We start from the raw sequence: 23,003 nt of genomic DNA, 5'->3' as shown, positions 1-23,003 counted from the left end.
GGGCCAGGATATGGCCACAGAGAAAAGACTGTGTGCAAATTGGCACAGGTCACTAACGTCACTGGAGCTACGCTGATTTACACCGGCTGCGGATCAGGCCCACTGACCTCGCTGGAGCTCTGCTGATTTACACCAGCTGCAGCTCTGGCCCAAGGCACCTTTTGGAGTTTTATTTTGGGGGTGGTTGTGTGGGTTTGGTTTAGGAATGGAGAGTCTGTCCACACCACTGCTGTGAAACCCTCCCCCACCAGTGGGAGACCTGTGCTGGTCCTCTCCTAAGGAGAAGCTCTGTTCAGAAAGCTCCTGGCTGGCAGCATCTTGGCAGTTCTAGCCTAGCCTGTGGTTTGGTCACCCACTCTTTGGGAAGGTAATCTGCCACGCCAACCAATTCTCTCCATTCTGCCCTCTGCGGTGTCTCCGCTGGTGAAGCTGATTTGAGAATCTGGGCCTCATTTTCTCCATTAGTTCTCCTGAGCATCAGCACCATTGTCACAGGAGCTTTCATAGTCTCTTCCCCTACCCACTTCTCTGATGTTGCTTCTAACGTGTCACTGATGTCTAGCACCAAACAGTGTAGGGCCTCTCCTATGGAGCTCAGAGATGCTCTCATCATGTTGCTATTCATATACTATGTTCTTCAAACACCCGGTGGCCCAGCAGATTTCCCACTGTTCACTCATTCTTCCTTATTCCCGTCCATGATTCTCAGCTACGAAGGCCCAAATGTATACAACTGACTATTAAACAGGTGTCAGAATACCAGCAACAAGCAAAGACCATGGCTGAGGAGAAAGAAGTTGACAATTACACAGGATTGTCTGTTTGACATGTCTCCAGGTGCCACAGTGATGGATGCATTAGGAATGCCAGTAGCTAGCTGGATTAGATAAATGCTCTATTGGGCTGGTCTACACTGGGGGTAGGGGGGGAAATCGATCCAAGATACGCAACTTCAGCTACGCGAATAGCGTAGCTGAAGTCGAAGTATCTTGGATCGAATTACCTGGGTACACACAGAGCTGGATCGACGGCTGCGGCTCCCCCATCTACTGCGCTACCGCCGCTCGCTCTGGTGGAGTTCCGGAGTCGACAGTGAGCGTGTTCGGGGATCAATATATCGCGTCCTAACGAGATGCGATATATCGATCCCAGATAAATCGATTGCTACTTGCCGATACGGTGGGTAGTGAAGACGTGGGTGTTACCTGTTGTTTACAACAGCACACCGTGAAAGAAGAAGACGTCTGGGTGGGAGGGAAGGAGAAACACTTCTGGCTGCAGTGGGTGCTGTAGCTCATACTGATCAGATGGTGCACAGCTGGAGAGGTGTGCGCCTGCCCAACCAGTCTCAGGCCCAGCTTTCACCTCTTGGCAGCACGGCTCCTAACATCACCAAAAATGGCAGTGGTGGGTTACAGCATGGGAAACAGAAACCACAGCTGCAGGGAAAGGGCATAAGCCACTTCCCTGCCAATCCAATCTGCAACGAACTTGACAGGAGGAGGAGGAAAAGAGAAGTAGCAACATTATCAGCTCTTTTGCTGCTCCCCAATTGCTAGGCCATGGAGATGTCCTTTACACACTCATGGCCCCAGGCCTGTCGAGAATTCAGAGGGGAAAATAAATCCTGGCTCCGGCAAGATAGCCTGCATTCACCGTTCCTGGAGAGTGTGGCAGAAGCAATGTTGCACAGGGAGGTTTAGTTGAGAATGAAGGTTTCCTTCCTTACAAAACGGACATAGGGTTTTTCTCCCCAGGCCACCTTTTCTCCCAAGAATTACATCAGGCTTGGGCCCAGTGTGCCTCAAAGACCCAAAGAAAAAAGAAACCAAAGGTGGGAGAAACCATTGGAAACCTAGTGCCACCTCCTTAGATCCAAGGCCCTCACCTCTCCCATTGGGATGGTGGGTACCCTGTGGCTTCTGTTTGCTCTCGGTGGCTTGCCCCACATAGAGATGGCAATAGTTCCCATCAGCCATTGCACCTGTTCATGTCCTCAGCAAGCTTTATCTGAATTGCATTTCTTTATGGTCAGTTCCACCACTTCCTTGAGAGGTTTGTGGGCATTCTCCATATCCCATCCCACCATTGCCAAGGCCTCTTTCAGCCCCATCTGTGTAGCAGGAGCTTTTCTCCGCAAGCTCTTTTCCAATGGCATTTGCTAAAACATGAACAGAATCTGAATCAACTTCCCCTCCTTTGCACCCATTTCTGTTCCCTGGTTCCCGCTCTGCCCCACTCCTCCTGCAAGAATCGCATTAGACCCAGCACTGGATGTTGCACTTTAGTGTGTAGCCTGATGTTGCACTAGCAGAGAAATAACCAATCAGAGAGCCATGAAACCCTACCAGCCTGTCATCTTTAGGCACACATGAAGCTAGTGTCTGTGCTTCTGATCCTGACCTCCTACTGTACCTCTGCTGACCTCCTAGTCACTCCTTGGAGCACCCACCTGACCTGTCAGCTCTTGAGGAGACTCCAGAAGCTGAAAACACTGGAATCAGCTAATTCCCTTGCAAATCTTCCCTTTTTCCCCTCTGGTACTTTCCATCTGTGATAGAGCCTTAGTATTGCATCTAACCCAGGCTCACTAAGTCCAACTGGTCTCTTCTGCATGCAGACTGGAGTTCCTTGTTTCTCTTTCTGATTCTTTGTTGGCCTGGCACTTCCTACCAAACAAGTTCCCTGCCAAATTATCTTCTTCTGGGGACAACACATTTAGTTCACTAGCCTGAAAGGAAAGCAATAGACCACCCTGCCAAGCCCAAAAAAAGCTCAAGCCAACTGAAGACCCTGTGTACAAAACCAGAGCACCATGTCCTCTTTAATTCTTGTGGTTGTATCACCCCAAAAGAGTTACAAAGTCCTTTAAGTGCCAGAGCCCTGGCCACCCAAGCACACCCTGCCTCCTATAGATGATTCAGTGTGCAGTCCCATTCTCCACCTTGAATCGTTATTACTCAGTTTATTTCACAGGTAAGATTCCACTGGCTAGTTCTGCAGGGTTCTTTGGTCTCTGATCAATTAAACAGAGGAGAGAAAAAAAGTCCTTTCTCCTGGGACCTCTCGGGCCCTTTGTTCTTAGCAACGTTTGGGAACTCTAGAGCTCATGGTCAACTGATCCAGTCTCCTCAGGATCACGACATTGCTGTGCACAGCGTCTCTCTAACAGTCACCACGACACAGCCATGGAAACCTAATAATTGATTCATGGATACTACCACCAGAAGGGACAATTATGATAATCTGATCTGGCCTCCTGCGTAACGTAGGCCATAGAATTTCACCCAGTGATTCCTGTATAAAGCCCCCAAATTTTGGTTGAACTAGAGTGTATCTTTTAGAAAGACATCCCAATCTTCATTTAAATAATTCATATAATGGAGAATCCACCACATGCTTTGGCAAATTGTGCCAATGGTTAATTATCCTTAAAACTTTGCACCTTATTTCTTGTTTGAATTTGTCAAGTTTCAACTTCCAGGCACTGGATATGCTGGTTTAAAGAGTCCTCTACTACCAGAAATCTTCTTCCCATATATAAAATAAGCAACAACAACAAAAATTCAACAGCACATATAGGGAAAATACAAAAGTGAGAAACTGGCAACAAAATGGAAACAGCAATGTGGGATGCATGTGAAATTCTTGCAACTATTTCTGTTTAAAAAAATGACACAATTGCAGAAGTACAGACTTTGGGCAGGTGCATTTAAAGCCGAAGGAATACAGAGTAAAGTGAATTTATTCTCCAGGTGGCTGGCTTCCCAAATGTCAGCCAGACGCAATGGGGTTACACTCTGGGCCTGGCTGACTCTGGGCTATATTCAAATCTGGGGCACCCAGGGTTCATTGAAGAAGCCCTTACCAGTATTATCACCAGTGGGGCAACATTGTATCCACAAGTTTCAATCAGTTAGGGTTGTACTGTATGTGAATACCATGTGAAGACTGTATGGTCTTTTGTATGACAGTGATGCAACTCCCATCCAGCTTTCCTAGTGGTCTTCTTCATGTAGCAGAAGGAGCATCAAGGTAGATTAAAAGAAAGTCCTTAGATCATTGAAACCAACACTTAATACAATCAACAGCAGTATGGGCCCAATCTCACACATTACTGAGCACCCTCGGCTCCTATTGGCTTCCATGTGAAGGTCCCAGAAGGAACCATTATGATCATCTGATCTGATCTCCTGTATAACAGGCTGGAGAATGTCACCCAGTAACTCCCGCATCAAACTTAACAACTCCTGATTGAATGAGAGCGTATCTTGTGGGAAGACATCCAAACTCAATTTACAGAGTAACAGCCGTGTTAGTCTGTATCCGCAAAAAGAAGAACAGGAGTACTTGTGGCACCTTAGAGACTAACAAATTTATTAGAGCATAAGCTTTCGTGGACTACAGCCCACTTCTTCGGATGCATAAACTCAATTTAAAGACTTCAAGCGATGGAGAATCCTCCACATCTCACTTCACAACAGGTGCTTAGCAGCCATGATGATATTTAAAAATCTTCATTGTGATTATCTGCAGGTAACGAAATGACTAACCAATCCCTCACTCTTACACAGTGCTTTTTATCCTGAGACCCCAGCGCACTCTATTGATGGGGAAGCTGAAGTGACTTGCTCAAGCACACCTTGCAGGCCCAGCACAGAACCCAGATCTCTTGAGTGCCAGTCCAGTGCTCTACCCTCTAGGCCATGCTCCTCCCTGGGATCTGTCATGTGCCTGTATGCTCCTTCCTAATATGAAGATCTGGGTCACAGCCACACTTTCCACATGTGGCTTTTCTCTGACTGGATGAGGTATCCTAGCTTGTGTGGATTCCTTCCTTTCCAGCCGCAGTATTCATGGAGCCTGGGCAATATTTCACACTCTGTGTGTTGAGTTGGGGATCAGGGGACAATGGTAAATTCTCAGCAAACCTCTCATGTACTTGCTGCTGATTCTAACATTTCTAAAATACCTGCATAGCATGACAAACTAATTTAGCAAATGCAGCTGGATGACTTACAGAACCATCACAACTGCTTCTTGCGATACAGTTCTGATCTGATTGCCTCTTAGAGACAGTTTTTACCCAGCACGTTCAATGCTGTTGCCAATAAGTGGAGCAGTGTAATGTACTTTACCGCTTCTCTTCTGCTCATATTCAACATGACATTGGAGCAATGGACTGGGTAAGAACCAAGTGGAATGGTGACACTTACCTGGATTGCTTTTAGAGGTGCGCACAGGGGTGTAGTGGTTTTTGGAGGATGTTCGGACAGGCGTGTTTTCTTTGGGAGGGGTATCTATGGCCGAGATAGTCTCTCTTTCACAGTGTGCTATTGGGATTGGCCCCTGCTGCCTTAGGATGTCTGCCAGAGCCCTGGAACGCAGAAAGAGGACACAACATGTTCACAAAGCAGCAAGGCTGACATTCAAAGGTTTCACTTGTTCATCTACAGTCTCTATTTGAACCCTCTGGTGCTTTGATTTGTTAAGGAAAAATACAAAGGCAACAAAAAACCTTGTGGCTTAAGAGCTACATGTCTTTTCGTGGGTACGTTACCGGACAAAGCTCCATTTGTTCACCGGAGAGTTTGGCTATTGTTTAATCTTTCACATGCTTCCACTAATTCACTTAACCCTGAGGTTGTGTTCTCTCTCCATCACTGCCCTTGCTGTCGTTGCTATTGCTGTTGAATTGCTTTCTGTAGCAGAAAGCCCTGCTTTCATAAAAATGATTACTGGGCAGACGGGATCCCCAGGCCAGGTGCAACATGAGAAGCAGGAGTGCAGGTTTCCCTCAATCTGCTTCCACCCAGCCCCAAGCCAATGTTCCTCAACCCTGATCCTGGAGGTACCTCCTGGAGGTGCAAAGGGGAGTTCAGTCTCATTGCTCATTTAATCCTGGCTTTTTCTGCCCACAGGGGGACCAATAAGCGTTCATGGTGGTGTTGGGATTTGAATTAGGGCCAGTGCTGAGATATTTCACATGGGCTATAGCTATCAGAGCTGCAAGCTTATCTGTGGCATCTTCCCCATTAGAGACTTGTCTGATGGCATCAAGATTGAACAAGGTTCTCTGTGGGGAAAAAATATCTGCATTCAACACCGTAGTACTAAATTGCATCTAGTGATTTCCCCATGCAAGCAGGAACACTCGAAAGATATTTAATCTGTGAGTATCATACACACAGTGGAATAACTATAGCATGAAACACACTGATTTTTTAGTGCAGCCAACAGCTATCTCCCGACCGGCAGGAGAAAGGGCAGGACTGTTTTGGTTGTAAGGGATGGCGGAGTTTTAAAGCTGATTGAGATTGAAAGGTTCAATTCTCTCAGACAGAGGGAACATGCCTAAAATCACCTCGGGTACCAACAAAGAAATTCCTCCATTGCATATGCATAAGATTGGTGTTGCTCACATTTGCTATCTTTATTGGAACGCCTTATCTATTGTCCGATATAAGACAGAGTTTAGAACCTGAGTCTGTTCCATTTTGAAAATATTTCAGTCTATGCCATACATGTGCACAATGCATTGCAGGAATAATTTGCACTATACAAGAAATGCTCTTCTTCTAGGCTCAGTCCCTCTTTATGGGGTCGGTTCTTTGATTCCTTCTGTCAAAGAACCCACCTGAGGCTTTCAAAGCACTTTAGTTCACAACATCCCTGTGAGGAAGGGAAGTGCTACAAAACTCAATGTCCCAGAGCACCCCCTCGCAGCCCAGTGGAGCCCTGCAGCAACTTTGCCTCAGTTTCCCCTTGGTCTTCCACAACTGCACCCAGCTGCCACTGCCTTCCATTGAGCCCTCCAGCCAGAGGTGAAAGTAAGCCGATCTGGTCTGGTACGGCATACTGGCAAGAGTCAGTACACAGCAACTGTACCGGCAGGAGGCAGCTTCCCCAGGCCGCCAATTTAAAAAGGTTCTAGGCTCCCGGCAGCGGCTGGAGCCCTGGGTCCTTTAAATCACCACCCGAGCCCCGCTGCCAGAGGCCTGGGGTAGCGACGACGGCCGGGAGCCCTCAGGCTCCGGCAGCAATTTAAAGGGCCCAGGGCTCCCAGCCGTCGCTACCGCAGCCGGAGCCTCAGGGCCTTTAAATCGCCACCGGACCCCAGGGGAGGTGGCGGTGGCCGGGAGCCCTTGGGCTCCAGAGGCAATTTAAAGGGCCCGGGGATTTAAAGGCCCCACCCCGCCACCTTGCTCAGGACCCCGGCCCTGCTTACCGGTAAGTCCCTTAAATTACTTTCACTCTTGCTTCAAGCTAAGAAACACTGAGTCTCACCCCTTCCAGGATATCAGTGTCCACAGGCCTTGCACTGAGGCCTGGAAAAATTTCTTCTCCCCTGTCTCAGGGCCCACCATGCACCTTCTGCTCTTGATGCTGGGTGTCCTCTGCAGCTCACTCTTAGGGTCTGTGAACAGTCCTCTTCACTCCTCCTTAGCTCCAAGCAAACCCTGGCCCTCTCACTGGTCTCTGGCCCTAGGTTTATTCAGGCTTCTTCCCCAGGCCCCTGCCAAAAAGAGCTCTAATATCCATGCCTGTTCTCCCTCAGGGCTTCCAGCAGAGAGACTCCCTACTCTCCCCTCCCCTCTACAGCAAGCTCTGGCTCTCAGGAAGGAGCAGTCAGTCCACACCCCTCCCCTGTCATCCTCTCCCTGCCACGCTTTCTTCCTTCTAACGCCCACACCCTGCCCAGGTGTGGCGGGGCAGGGCTAACTGAGCAAAGCTGGTCAGCCCCAGGCCTCCCACCAGGCCTCACTGTGACAGGAAGTATTTTTAGCTATGTTTAGTTATGACTGATTACATGTAGAGCCCCCCCACCCCCCCAAGACTAGGTCCCAATTGTGCAGGGAGCTGTAGGCATACACATGCAGCATGACACAGACACAGAGAGGGGAGAGTGAGATATGCTCAGTGGAGGGTGGCACCCATTCATGACTCAGTTACAGCTCCCTAATCCTCTTGGCCCTAGCCTGAATTAGAGCAGCCTTGGGAGTTACACCAATTTACAACAGCTGGGGGTGCACTCTGCCTCACCCCCTGCACTAGAACTGTAAGTAGCCAGTGTAGGAGCCAATCACACTAGCTAAGAGCTTCCCCATGGCAAGGGAAAACTAGTTAGGGCCTGAGCATGGCAAAGAGGCCAGAACAGGGGAAGAGAATCAGGCCCAGAGCACTTAAGCCCCATGTTTTCAAGTGTGCCCCTTAATCTTGGGTGTCTAACGGTTTGAGTGCCCAACTCCAGACACCAATGGCCTGATTTCTCAAAGGCTCTGTGTGCCCACACGTCTGCCAGGGCTGGCTCCAGGCACCAGCCCCGCAAGCAGGTGCTTGGGGCGACCAACAGAGAGGGGCGGCACGTCCGGCTCTTCGGCGGCAGGTCCCTCGCTCCCTCTCAGAGGGAAGGACCAGCCGCCGAATCGCCGCCGAAGACTGAAGTGGCAGCGGTAGAGCAAATAGCGATCACGGCTTTTTTTTTTTTTTTCTTTTTGCTGCTTGGGGCGGCAAAAACCCTGGAGCCGGTCCTGATGGCTGCCATCGACTGCACGCTGAGTTGTGGGTGCTCATTGCCTCTCAAAACCAGGACTGAGGAGACTCAAACTGGCCACCCAAATCCTGATACACAATGAATTGCAATATGGCCTTTGGTGACTGGCCCAAGGTCACCCAGCAAGCCAGTGACAGAACTGGGAACAGGAGCCAGGGCCCCAGGCCCTGCCCTGCCTTAAACATTAGTGCACGAGTCCTTCCTGATGGGTGGATTCGTTCCTCCCACTTGTGATCCCTTGTTGCTGCACAATGCAAACATTTCTTCCCACTGCATTTGCAATCCTGCATGCTGGCGGGCAGGGGGACCTGGAGCCAGATTTGTCCTTTCAGGACCAATCCTGAAAGTCCAGGGCAGGGGGAGCTCCCCCTAAAGTCAATAGCTGTTCCACGCCGACCAGCATCACAGGACTGGGCCTCGGGCACACGTTTCTGAGGATTATTCAGGGATTGGTTAGGGAAAAGCATCTGTGCTCCGGAAATGCCAGGAGTCGCTTTTCAATCACAGAGATTTTGACATTATTGCTATTTATTTGCAGTGACCCCCACCCTGGGCTAGGTGCTCCCCAAAAACTCAGGGAGGATGGTCCCTGCTCTGAGTGAGCTGATGGTCCCAGGACAGACAGAGGTCAGGAGATGGGAAACACCAGCAGTGGTGCTGGAATAATTTTTATAGTGGGGTGCTGAAGGCTGTAATCACGTATTTGGGTTATTACTACTTCAAGCCGGGGGGTGGCAGCACCTCTAGTTCCAGCACCTATGAACCCCAGGAGGCAAGGTGCATACAGGTCAGATCGATTCTCTGAAGGTGACACAGCAGAAGAGGGGCTTGCAGAGGAGCTCAGAGGGGGCCGTGTGGGAGAAGGCACAGAGTGTGAGAAGACGACAAGCAGGGAGCAGAATCTGGGCACGCTAGCGCAGTGGAGGGGGCAGGGGTGATGCTCTATCACAGTACAGGACACGTTGTTTCTCTCAATACTCTTGTTGCTGGTGATATTCTTACTCAGAGCTGGTATTCGGTGTTCGACTGAGTGCTAGAAATGGGGCTGCCCAGCCTCCAAGATGGAGAGTTTGCTTTGATTCCCTTAAACTAATTGAGGCAATTAAAGTGAATATTCTCCAAAGGGATCTGAGTCAATAAGAAGTGCCTGACCCTCTCAGTCATTGTCTACCTGAACCAGAAGACTACGTCAGCTCCTCTGGGTGAGCGCTAAGCCACGTGTTGGGAATCTAGTCTGGTGTGTGAATCGTTTCCAAGAAAGCCATGCGTAGCTACTCCTCTGCTCCAACCAGGAGCTGAAATCCCTAACCCTGATTCTAAGTATAAAGCAAACTCACATGCTATGCGAGGAAGAGCATTCAGCTGTAATCCTTTATTAGTTTCCATCCTGAAGGTAACAGTGAATGAGCAAAACAGTCGCAGCAAAACGGGGGAAACCTGTACAGTACAATGCAGCCAGCCTCAGGGTAGAAAAACAGAGGCTGTTACACTGAAAAGAAATGAAGAAACTGGAAATTCCAGTCAGGGAAAAGAGGTCTTCTTTTCATTTGGTTGCACCTTCAAAGTCTATGTTAGAGAAGCTGAACACAACCATCGGAAGACACCTGGGATCCGAAGCGCATTGGGACTAAAATGATCTTGGATAAACATGAATGAAAAAGCAACCTGCCAAAAAGTGCCTGCTCCATACAAAACGGGCTGCTCTAAGTGTTTACCACTCATTGCTCTTCTTTACCTCCTGGGAGGATGAGGGAAAGCTCTTGATACCATCAAACCAGAATTAAATAGGCAGAGCTACAAGTGCAACCTCTGGATGTGCTGATTAGTTGCTTTTTAATTCATCTGTAATGTTGTGTGTGATCAAAATTATTCCTCATAAACCGCACCATGGGCTAAGCTTCTCCCTGTTGTATCTCTAGTGCAGTCAGACTGAGGATGAATTTGGCACCATGTAAATAGCTCTATTTTATCTGTATACTTTCCCACTGTAAAAGCTACAAGAAGGGTAATGGAAGGAGCTGTAAATACTTGCTCTTACTGCCCTTATCATGTGATTAGTCCCACTACAATCAAATGCATCCTTCTCATCTGAGTGAGGGATGCAGAATCGGGGTATGAAGCATCGTAAAAGGCTTTTCATGCCAATGCCGTCTGATATCAGAACAACAAGTCTTGCTCAGCAGGATGCTTTACCTTTAGTGCAGCAGATGGGATAGTCAGAGTTGCGTAACTGCACAATCATATCCTGAGAGGATGGTCTATGATACAGCTTTTATTAGCACTCGATTGAAGTGAGATCATTAGGGACCAAATTCTGCTCTCAGCTACCCCCCATGTAAATCCAGCCTGACTCTACTGTCATCAAGAGAATGATTCTGGATTTACACTGGTGTAACCAAGAGCAGGATCCAAACCTAGTATTGGTAGGTCTAGTACAGAATTGTCCAAATTCCTTAAAGAAAGCACAGGTTAGATCCTGCTGTCAGTTACACCAGCATAATTCCAGAATAAGAACAAGAGCACCCAAGTCACTGGAGTTACTTTCGATTTAGACTGGTGTAGCTGAGAGCTTCTTTGGAAGGAAACCCAGGTGTGTGTGTGTGTGGGGGGGGGGAGATGAACAAAGATGACTATGGCTGTTGGAGCCTGTCCCTTTAAGAAGGAAAAGGAAAGGATGTCGGAACTGCCCAATCCCAAGTAGGGTGGGAATGCGCAGGAGAGCAGTGAAGTGGAAAAACTATAATGACCCTGCAGCGATCCCCTGAGGAGGAGAAAAGCAAGGAACAGACAGTGCTAAAGTGTCAACTGAGGCAGGGGAAGGCGAGAACCATGGAGAGGAAGTGCCCTGAGCTGAAGGAAGAGAAAAACAGAACAAAAGGAAAATACAAGGCGCAGAGGCTGGAAGAGAAGAAACTGACTCAAACATGACAACAGAAAGAGCACAGGGGGTGAAATCCATACAAGAGGCGGAGTGGATCCTTAGCTCACTGCATTTGTTTGGGGGTGGGGCTGCTCGGTGGGCCAGTTAGGGAGATGGTATGTCAGCATAGCAACACTGACATCAGCAGCAACACAAATTTATACCACCCGAGGATCTGGCTCCATGGCTTGAAACTCGGCAGAGTCATAGGAGCCCTTCCTCCTCCACACAGGCTGTAGGTACTACAGGCCTGACTGAAGCAGTGATTTCAGTGAAGTTCCTGCAGACTGAGAGCAGAGCCAGACCCGAGGAACCCCAGAGACCTTCCTCTGCATGGCTCCTTCAGATGAGAGCTCTTCAGAACCGATGTCCTCTCTGCTTGCCATGGGCACTAATGAGCCTTTGTCTCTCCTTGGGTTTGCATAGGCATCCCAGGCCCTCCCTCCTGCTATTGTGCAGGGAACTGCATAATGCCAGTTGGTCAGCTGTCTGCTGCCCTGCAGCGAATGCATTTCAGACAGGCCACATATCAATGGGAGTTTTGCCAATGGTTCAATAGGGTCAGGATTTGACCCACACTGAAGAAGAGCGAATATTTTTCTAAATGCTGGTGAGAGATCTTGGTTCTGTCACTTGCTGTTCAGGCTGCACTGCCATGGACATTCTTTCACCTCCACTACCTGATTAGATTCCCAGACCCTTCAGGGGCTGGCTTCTTCAGTTACAGACAGGGGGAGCTTCAGAGCACACAGCCACCTGTCCCGGGTTCAAAGAACATCTGGGGAGACCGAGAAGGAACAGCTAAGAGCTCGGGGAAGAGTGAAATAAATATTGAATAAGCAGTGCATGGCTGAACTAAAGGAAAAAAACCACAGGAGTCAAACTCCCAGAGACTTTAATGGGGCCAGGATTTCACCCCAAGGGAGCTTAAGATCCCCTACACTTACTTGATTGGTTATGAAGATTGACAGCCTAGCTGCTTCCGAGACCATTCACAGACAACAGGGCAGCCCCCTGGAGAGGATGGTCCCCTCCGGAGACAGTGGAAAGCATGACCAAGGAGGAAGTCATTTGGATGATGCTCATATATTAGTCCTAGATTGATTTGTCATCCATCTCCAGACCATCTGGGTGCCATGGGAAATTTCAAATGCGACGGCCACGTGCTGCCCTCAGCTGAGCAGAATTTGGCCTATATCATACTCTGGTGCATACATTTCCCACACAGCAAGCTCTGCTAGCTTAGTGTTAAGGCTGCCAGACTTCATGGCTCAGCAGTGCATACCATGAAAAGCAAGGGGATGAGCAAATCAGTCATTCAACATCACATCTACACTCCTCTCATCAGCTCCCTTTCTTGGTCTCAGCTCCCTTCCTTCTACCCCATTTGACCATGTTTTGTGATTATATGATCATGTGATTCGAGGAGGACTTTCAGAGATCACACAGTACACAGTTCTGTACACAGATTTGTACTGGTGTACGGCAGAAGTGACCTATGGGATCAGATTGCCAATGATGGCTGGGAGATGCCCTCTATAATGTTTAGAGTTCAATTTTATGATTGTTCGTTTTCATGGATCACAACAAACCAGCATAAAAATGAACCATCTCTCTGCAATGGTTATGAGAGGTTATGGCGCTTGGCTGCCCATTGGCACCAGGGACCCAGGCTCTACAGCAATGGAGGTGGCCCAGGATCTTCCAGCTTTGTCCTTCTCTCTAGACCTGTTTCCCAACTCCACTCCAACCTCTGTACTTCCCCCACCCTACTCATTTCACACATTAACTGAATCTCCCCTTGACCATGCTCTCACCACATAGGTCCCTCTCTCACCCTTTTGAAGCCTGGCAGCTGAGTCCCAGTCCAACAGGCTTCCTGAGGGCATTGTATCAGACTGAGGCCCCCATCTAATGAACACAGGAGACTGGTCAGAGGGAGCAGCTGCCTCCATAGCCAAGCTGTGAATCGCTGACAACTTGGACTCCAATCCCCCTTCTGCATGCCTTCTCCATTAGCCCTGGTTACCAGCAGGGGCTGGGGTCGAATGGAAATGAACAGAGAGGAGGAAAGCTGGAGTCCACCTTGTCAGAGACCCCCAATCTGCAACTCTGCTCCAGAGACAGCTGCCCCCTGCAGCATCAGAAAACAGAAACAGCTGGTCCATCTGAGCAGTCTTTTCATCTTTCCTTGGTGTAGCTCAGTTAGGATCTCCTGAATGACATAAAGAGCTCTGCGTGTTGTATTTGAAATTGAAAAAGTGGACTACGTTTGAGATGTTGTTAATGTGTGAGCACGTGTATGAAGTCTGTGGGTTCTGTAGTTTGTTTAGCTAGAGGAAAGTGGAAATATTCTCAAAAGGGAGAAGTTTTCACTATTTCCAATGCAAAAGTTAGTAAATATTTTTCTTTGAAAAACTTACATGGGAAATTCAATTGTCCTTTGAAGAGTCACTTTGCCAAATTCAATCATTTACTGTGAAACTCCAGAATTTTAGCCCTGCTTTAAGTATAAATCTCAATGAAATCTTAACTTTAGGCCCTCTAAGGGCCAGATCCTGATCTCATTTACCTTGGTTTTACACCAATGTGATTTGGAAGTGACTCACAATTTACACTGGTGTGGTAGAGCTCAGAACAAAGCATTTAGGTAAGGTTATAGCTAACTAATATTCTTGTATATTATGAAGCAGTGAACATGCAAATGAGTTAAACTGGCAAATCAACAGAGAAATGAAGAGAGTCTCTGTGAGATCATCACAGACCAGGCTTGTTCATGACTACACTGGACAGTGGTAGGAAAACACTCCTCATATGAGGACAGCTGCTGCTATCTGGCACGACTGTGCAAAGCAAGACATAGTGCCAACACATATAGCACCTTCAATCCAAGAAGCTCAAAGTGTGTTGTACATAGTAAGTAGTACAGTAAGCCTCCAGAGACCACTGTGAAGTAGGTAAGGACAACTAAACTCTCAACTAAAATGCTACTAGCCCTGGGGTGGAACACAAACAGCTGTGTAACAGTGACCAACACCATTATATACCAATTTAAGAAAGGCAGTGAAAATTGAAACTATTGGTGGAGTTTGTCAGCAGAGTGCAATTACTTTGGATGGAACATGGCCAGGATACCAGGGCTAATAGCCTCTCTCTCACAGAAAAATGCCCTGGGCTACTTAATGACCACAGATGGCCACAAGACTTTGGATTTGCATCAGCAAAATAGTGCCTCCAGCAGCACTGTTCCCTAGCAGCATTCTGGAGTAGTATGTGTGTGCTGAGTCAGAGAGAACACTGCCACCTACTGTATCAGCAACACTACTTCCTGCAGTATCTACCTTTTCCTTGGAATACACCTGTCAAAATATTAATCCACCAGATCCCTACCTAGCTTGGGAGAGCCAAAAGGAACACAGCACAAGGTGGCATGGCTGAAGGAAGTGACAGATGTCTAGAAAAGATAAGATTCAAAGCAACTGAAAAACAGTGTCCCTCCAGAGAAGAGCAACTAAGTATGAGAGATAAGCCAAGAGGAGGAGGAGGAGAAAGGGAATAGGAGGCTTTCCAAGGAACTTCAGGATTATGAAAACTGCATGAATTACACTTAGGCCCAGATCCACAAAGGTATTTAGGCTCCTTACCTCCACTGAAACCAATGGAGGTTAGGAGCCTAAATACCTTTGTGGATCTGGACCTAAGCACATACCTGATTGAATGTTCAGAAGACAGGTGTCTATACTGTGCTCGTACAGTAGACCTGCTAGGGCATAATAGTAACTGTGCATGCAAAATATGCAGCTCCATGACTCAGAAGGTATTTGCATGGATGAACATATGTTTGCACAATTATCTGCTTGGATATTTTGTGTACACAACTTAGGGGTGTGAAAATAGGACCTATCATGGCAAAGAAAACTAGGCTTATTCAAAAGAAAACTATTTCTTATGCTGCCATGATAGCTAAGAGAAGATTCAAAAGTCACCCAGAATTAGAAAAGATATTTTTAAAAGGCTTCTGGTCTTCAAAGGGTCAGAGATCAATTAGTAGTTAAGAACTTGAGGAGTCCAGTATACCAAAGGAAACATCATGATTGGAAACCAAAGCTGAACTTGAATCCATTGTTACCTGGTGATCAGCTATTAGCAGTAGAGAATGGTAATTAGAAAGCAGGTAATTTATGAACTAAATTGGATTCAAAGGCTTATATAGCAGTCAAGAACAGGAGAAACAGCACATTCAAAGCCCTCATACAGGTTTATCGCTGAAGAAAACAAAGTGGCATCAGTGTCATGAATAATACTGGAGTCAGGAACTTGGCCTTTGAGAATGACTACAGAAAATCATGCTACATCTGGGAGAAGTTCAGGAAGGGAGGCTGCAGTTAACCAACTTCCACTACGGAACCAGAGCCCGATTCTTCAAAATGCAGCAGCAGAGGAGAAACCATGGCAAACAGTAATCATTGGACTGTGCAAACTGTGACCAGAGATTGTGGGCGGCTGTTTAAAGTCTCCTGGATGCAGAATGAAAAACTACTCATACATGGACACATGCACAAACACACATATAGGGGGCCTGATTCTGATTTCATGTGGTTTTTTTTACAAAACACTTAATTCCACTGACTTTCCTGGAGATCAAAATTAGGCCTATAGCTTCATTTCATCTACTACTGTGCAAGTGTGAGAGAGGAAAGTTATATTTACTAAAGTGAAATGTAACACGGTTCACATTGAGTGACAAACTTTACCTTTCTTTGCTAGTTAAGCAGTGATTTCTGGTTGATATACCATTTTCTTTAGAAAAAGGATGGGATACTGAAACCATAATGTTCCTTTAAGGGTGGGGCTTTGGAGTGAGCAGCTGGGAATAGGCAATTCTGAATAGGCAGTTGGAGAATGAGAGGACTGGACTAAGTGTAGTGAGGGCAGCAGGACCCTTTGGAGAAGAAGGGAACCAGGCACCATCAGTGAGAAACAGTTAGTAGGAAGCGGGACAGAGTGTGCATAAGAGACAGTTAGGTGAGTCAGATAAATGAGACACAGTAGAGGAGAATGTGGGATGAGCAGAGCATAAAAAGAACTCAGCAGAAAGAGGAAGAAAAGAGCAGAAGTGACAGAGAAATAAAATCAGCTGGAAAATCCGCCTGAAAAGATGTGTGTTCTTAACTCTCTTTCATTGCTCCGGGGAGGTGCTTGGCTTGACGTGCTGCTCCCCTGATGTTGACTAAAGAACCATATACAAAACCTGTGTCCTTCAACTGTCAGGGTACAGATAACTGGACATTGGATCTGAACCAGTCCTGGCTTGGGTTTTGCAAAACCAACCCTGTGAATACTTTTACCCATCTAATCAATAGGTGAGCTAGAGGCCTTGAAAAATCCATCTGCCTACGCACTAGTGGTTTCCCTGACAAGCGTGGAGGCTTAAGCCATCAAGCAGGATGTAAGAATTAGGAGAATTCTCTAACCCATTATTTACTCATGAAGAAAACCTTCCAAATGTGAACCAACTCTGATATGATACAGTGCAGTCTTCCTGAATCTGCAGACAGAAAGCTCCAGTGCCTCTGATGTTGCTCAGAGCTTTGCCTCAAAGCAGACGAGTTAAATTGACAAGAGAGTGGTTCATTTCACTGCGGTTACTGCTGCTGCTACTTGAGACAGCAATGAGCAGTTATAAAAACAGCCACTGGATTTAACCATGGAAAGGAGGATGTAAAAACCAGAGGTGGGGAGAGGTAGAGTAGCAGAAACATCTCTCCTCTTCCCTCCTTGTACCAGCCAAGATGACATGGAAGATGGGTAGAGTAGTGGCAACCCTATGCTTTCCCAGTAGCAGCAGGCTCTTGAGTTACTATTCAATGTGTGCAGCTAAAATAGAATAGAGCTTCAAATTTATCAGACATGTAACAGCCAGAGGTGGATATGAAAGATGGAGCCTCCAAGCAGGATCCAGGGCTAGCACCCTGGTAGAGTCCAAGAAGTCTCCCTTCTTCTCAGCAATTGGGGGAGGCAGGGAGAGCAGATCTGAGCTTCTTACCAAGGTATGGACCTTGCTGGTATCCCAGTGCAACCATAACCACCCTTGTCTTTCTTATCCGGCTCTGGCTAGTGGAGGAGGTGCTTTAGTCCTCAGGATACCAGTCTGGTAAATTTCTCAGACCTGGCCACAGAAATATAAAGAGTTTTTTGCACTGTCCCTGAAGCAATGAGTGGAGCAGTTACTTCTGCTGAACGCTAAATAAGAGTCATGGGGCAATACTACTAGTACTGAATTATTTATGTACTGCAACATGGGAATTTGAGGTCATGACTCTGAGAAGAGGAGATTCTGGGTCATCCATATATGCTCCAGAAACAGATTCTGGCTTTTAAAAACAACAACTGAGCTTCCTATTTTGTTGTCATCAAGGATTCTGTAACTGGCTCTCTTCATTTAAATGAAGACACGGCCATATGTAATTTAAAACAGAAAAAAATTGCCATCATCCCTGCACATGTGTTTGCAGGGAAATCCAAGAGAAAACACTGGTTAGACAAAAATGTTAGAAATCAGCAGCAGTTTATATCTAGAGCACACCATGCATTAGTGATGACTGCATAACTCCAGAGTGGTGAGGTGAGACCAAGCCACGAGTCAGTTGTTCATAGTTAGGCAGAAAGATTTTTTAAAAATTCTAAAAGTCAACTCATTTGAAATAGTCCAACTGCTTCCACAGTTTTGGGTGTATTTTAGCTTCTGCTTATCCAGACATGTTATTTTTACAAATCAACCATAATATTGTCATTGTGTTTGCTTATTTGAAAACCACAGAGGCACCACTAATTACTTTACAGGTATCATCCTGGGGCCTTATAAGAAAACCAAGATCAAATTTTCAGTTGTGAGATGCACATGCATATAGCTCAATGAAGAGTCAGCCGCTTGTTTCCTATGGTAGTGCTGCATGCATAAACCAGCCATTCTATCCAAAGCCACACATGAGCCTGTTACGTACAGAAAAGCTTCTTCTAAATGGGCTAATGCTGCTGCTGGAAAAGATAGCTGAGAACTTTCTCAGTTCTCACATGGCATCTGCACACTGCTCTGTTAAACCACCCTCTGTAGCTTTTCATTGCAAATTGTATTTTAGGGTTTGATCCTGCTCCTGTTGAAGTCAATGGGAATCTTGTCATTGACTTCAGTGGGGCAGAATTGGGCCCATCTTGAGCTATTTCTGGGAATGTTCTGATTTCTGTTTAAACTGTCATTCACCTCACTCGGAAGATTTTGGTGGGATGCACACCCTAATATTTAATGTAAACTGACATCTGTCCAGTGCATTATTCCAGATGTTAAACACAACTTAGATTGACATGGCCCCAAATGTATGTATATATCTGACTACACTGTTTTTTCCTCACTATTCCATCATTCAGCTGTAGTTCTCAGGGACAAAAGGTGCACAGTTCTATTCTATAAATTTACATTATGTTTAGGATGCAAACAGCAAAACTGCATAGACCATGCATCCCCCTATCAGTTGGAGATATGCTTCATAATATTTAAACCTGTGTGCCATGTTGATCAAATTTAGGTTAAACATCTATGAGAGGTATAATCTTTATCAGCTATCACATTATAATAATAAAAGTCAAACAGTTCTTTAAAATGCACTGGAAATCAAGCTTTTCAAGCACTCAATCTGCCATTCATACCCCTCATCCACACGCAGGTGATTCATTTTTACCAGTACTTATCTAAATAAAGCAAAGGAGGCATCAAAGGAATGGAAATGACAAGAATAACTTAGACAAGTCTAGCAACACTGCCTATTATTCCAATGGGTACAGGAGTACACTAGCAAAAATAACGTCAGGGGAAGCGTTGGATTTCAAAACGCCTCCCGTGAGTGGGAAGATAGACCATTATTGGGACCCAAGTCCGCATCCCCTAAAGTAAAGGGGACTCATTAATGGGAGTTGGATCATGCCCTACACTTATAAATTACAGATTGCTTTAGCTGGCATGAACGGGCGTAGCTGTGCTGAAGCCAATGGAGCTATGCAATTTACTGCAGTTGATAATCTAGTCCTCCTAGAAACAAATATACAGTACAAGAATCTATTCCTGATGCGACTGCTTTTGGAACCCTGTATTGTACAGACACAAATGACCAAAGTTCAACAATTAGAACCAAAGGATCTGTGCTCAAATTCAGACACTGCAACTTACTTAATAATGCAAAGCTTTTCCTTTCAGCAGTCAAGTTTTTGGTTGGGGGCTCCTCAGCAGGTGTGAATCAGGATAGCTCTGTTGACTTCACTGGAGCTATAGCAATGTGCGCCAGCTGAGAATTTGGATCTCAGAATTTATGTATGAGAGGCAGTTAGAGACAGAAGATATATTTTATTTTAAACTCCTATCAAATACAGAACTCCTCTTTGTGCCGCTTTACATTTTTTTCTCTGCATAAGAAGCTAAAATTTCCACTCCCCAAACTATGTGGTTCACATTTTTATTTGAAGGTTTAAAATGTGGTCAGGGTTTTTTGATAAACACAGTAAATGAATTTTTAATTAAGATGATTGAAATTAAGCATTATCTGCCAAAGACACTTGCTTCTTCCCATGAGAGTATGTTCCAATGCATTTTTCAGAAGTAGTGTCCCATTGTTTTCAAGTTTATATTTGAGAACTCTAGGAACACGCAACATTCCAGCATTAGACAACATTCCAAGGTACTAGCTCACCAGAAATTGAAATCAGCTAGGGACATTCCATAAGGAAAAGTGACATGGAAATCTGACCTTTATATTTCCAAATGGACTTATATTAAGCACCACCCCAACGTATTAAATTTGTCTCCTACAGTTTCTCTATTAAAAGCATTAAGCATGTCATATTTTAAAATAAAAATGACACTAAGATACCTCCCTAACATCCCCCCCCCACACACACACACACACACAGGACAGGACCTGTAGCTTGAGTTATTTGGAAAATACCCTGACATTGTTTGTCCCCACATGCTATTTTGGCATCTCTGTCAGGGGCATTTACTAAGAGGCAAAGTGGGAACAGGCCAGTTGTTGCTTTTGTAACTTCTCACTTCAATGTCCTGACAGTGTACCTGACAGCAGGCTCGGGACAGTATAGGGGCCAAGGGGAGAATTTTTCAGTGGCCCAGCCAGAGAATTTGGGCTTAGTTGTTTGGAGCCCAGTGTACCCTAGAACGTGGGGGTGAGAGGGTGCAGAGAAAAGCACAGGGAGAGGGCCAGAGGGAGAGAAGATAGCTCTTCAAAGGTGGGAGCCATGGAGAGACCTGCAGGGTGGAGAGGACAGGAGAGGCTGAGCCTGCGTTCCGGGGCCAGGGCACTGGACTTTGCATCCCGGAGCCTGGCTGAGTAGTATGTGGGGGGAACTGTCCAGCAGCCCGGGTGCTGAATGACAAGCAGAGGGGAGTGGGATGAGTGGCAGCAGAGAGGAAAGTGCCCTAGGTGCGGGGCTGTGGGTCCCTCGAAGGACGAAGAGTGCCCCACACCTGAGTGCGTTCATCTGCTGGGGCACATGGAAGGGTGGGAGGTGGGGAGTGGGAGGTCTCCCCCTCCCCATGGCTGTCTCACTGCCTCTCTCACCTGTGCATGTTCATTCACCAGAGAGGGCAGGGAGTCCTGGTGGGGGCAGGTGAGGGTGTGTGTATCAGTGGGAAGGGGGGAGGTGTCTCTGAGCTGCAGATGTTCAACCTCAGGGCAGGCTGGGGGCTTAGGGTAAGTGTATCCCAGCTGGGGGGTATCCCAGAGGGGGCGAAGAGGAGAGGTTCCTTTGGCCTGGGGTCTCACCTCTGGTTGATCATCTCTGGGGTATGCTTTGTGGAGGGAGGGTTGGGGTGGGTTCCCCATATAGCTGGTGAGGGGGTTCTGAACTGTGGAGGATCATCTCCAGGGTGAGGTTGTGGGAGGTGTGTCCTGGAGGGAGCAGGCTGTGTGTGTGTGTGTGAGAATTAGTGGTGTCCCAGAGGGGGGCATTCTGGAGGAGCCAGGCTGTGAGGGAGGGCACTCCCCTGTGGATGTTCATCTCCCAGGGTGGACTATGTGGGGACCTACAGGGTGTCCTAGAGGGAGTGGACTGTGTTGGAGGTTGGGGGCTGTCCCAGAGGGGGGCTGGCTGTTTGGGGGGTTAGGGGAGTGTCCCATAAGGGTCTCACCTCTGGATGTTCATCACCCAGGGTGGGCTGTGTGGCACTGTCCTGGAGGGGCAGGTGAGGTATCCCAGATGGGATCTCACCTGTGGATGTTCATCTCCCGGGGTGGGCTGCATGAGTGCCAGAGGGTGTCCTGGAGGGATGTCCCAGCGTGGGAGGGGATGTCCCTGAGACCTCTCAGCGGCAGATATTCATCTCCGGGGGGCAGACTGTGTGGGGACTGGGGGTATTCCATAGAAGGCAGGCTGGGGGGAGAAGGGGGCAGAGGGTGTCCCCGACAGGGCGGGAGGAAGGCTCTCCCCTGTGGATGGATATTCATCTCCCGGGGCGGGCTATGTGGAGACTGGGGGTGTCCTGGAGGGGGGCGGGCTGCAGGGGAGATTGAGGGATGTCCCAGACGGAACTCTCACCTGTGGATGTTCATCTCCCGGGGCGGGCGCCGCGCCTTGTCGTAGGCCACCTTGGCGAAGACGCCGGCCACCAGCACGAAGGCCACGGCGCCGCAGGAGATGTAGACCGTGGCGTTGGTGCTGTCCTTGGCCGGGTCGTACTTGTCGGGCTGGTTGCCGTCGGGTGGCGCGGGGCGCAGGCCGGGCGTGGTGATCCAGCCGGGGCTCTGGTAGTTGCGGCACTGGCCCTGGTCGAGCTTCTCGGCGCGCTTGTTGCAGCAGAAGCGGTAGTAGCAGGTGCCGCAGCAGTAGCGGAACCCGCTCTGGCTGTTGTTGCACTCGAACTCCTTGTCCCACTGCCCGCTCACGTCGTAGTAGCCCCAGCACGTCTCGTAAGCCGGGCCCGGGGCCGTCCCGCCGCCGCCCCCCCCGCTCACCGCCACGGGCGCTGCCGCCGCCCCGGGCCCGGCCAGCGTCTGGTTCAGCTCCTTGGGCGGGCGGGGCGGCCGGCGGGCCGCGCCCTGCGTCCGGTTGCCCTTGGCTCGGGGGGGCCCGGCGGCGGGCGCGGCCAGCAGCAGGGCCAACAGCTGCAGGGCCAGCAGCAGCAGCGGCAGGCGGCCCATGGCGGGGAACTGGGCGGCGCGGGCCGGTCGGCGGGCGGAGCGGGCGGAGCGATCAGGGGCCCCGGCGCCGCCGCCCCATGGGGGGCCCCGGGCACAGCAGGTGCCGCCGCCCGGCCTCGGCGCTTCACGGGCGGGCGCCAGGTTCCGACGCCCCGCTCTGGAGAAGCCCCTTCATCCCGACAGGAAGCGAGAGGTGCTGGCCGGAGCCCTGGCCGGCTGCTCGGCGGAGATCGGCGCGTCCAATTCCAGCCGCTGCTCCTCGGGCCACGGGCTGGGGAGAGACGGAAGAGGGGGGTCAGAGACGCGGGGTCAGACGGGGGGAGGTGGA

At 48.3% G+C, this 23,003-nt stretch overlaps 1 protein-coding gene across 1 annotated transcript in view; it reads right to left on the bottom strand.

Moving 5' to 3' along the window:
* Positions 1 to 22,675, bottom strand: part of LOC128847881 (protein shisa-6-like) — a 77,150-nt gene extending 54,475 nt beyond the window's left edge. The window contains exons 1-3 of the mRNA XM_054047616.1: positions 22,649 to 22,675; positions 22,074 to 22,588; positions 5,217 to 5,377 (exon numbers count right to left, since the gene is read on the bottom strand). Of these exons, the coding sequence (XP_053903591.1) occupies positions 5,217 to 5,377; positions 22,074 to 22,588; positions 22,649 to 22,675 (703 nt within the window). The remainder of the gene's footprint in view (positions 1 to 5,216; positions 5,378 to 22,073; positions 22,589 to 22,648) is intronic.
* Between the last annotated feature and the right edge of the window lie 328 nt (positions 22,676 to 23,003).

The sequence above is a fragment of the Malaclemys terrapin genome, chromosome 13 (genome assembly GCF_027887155.1).
Source record: "Malaclemys terrapin pileata isolate rMalTer1 chromosome 13, rMalTer1.hap1, whole genome shotgun sequence".
Classification (NCBI taxonomy): domain Eukaryota; kingdom Metazoa; phylum Chordata; order Testudines; family Emydidae; genus Malaclemys; species Malaclemys terrapin.
Note: the sequence above shows the minus strand (reverse complement) of the source record. Positions and strands in the feature narration are given on the sequence as shown.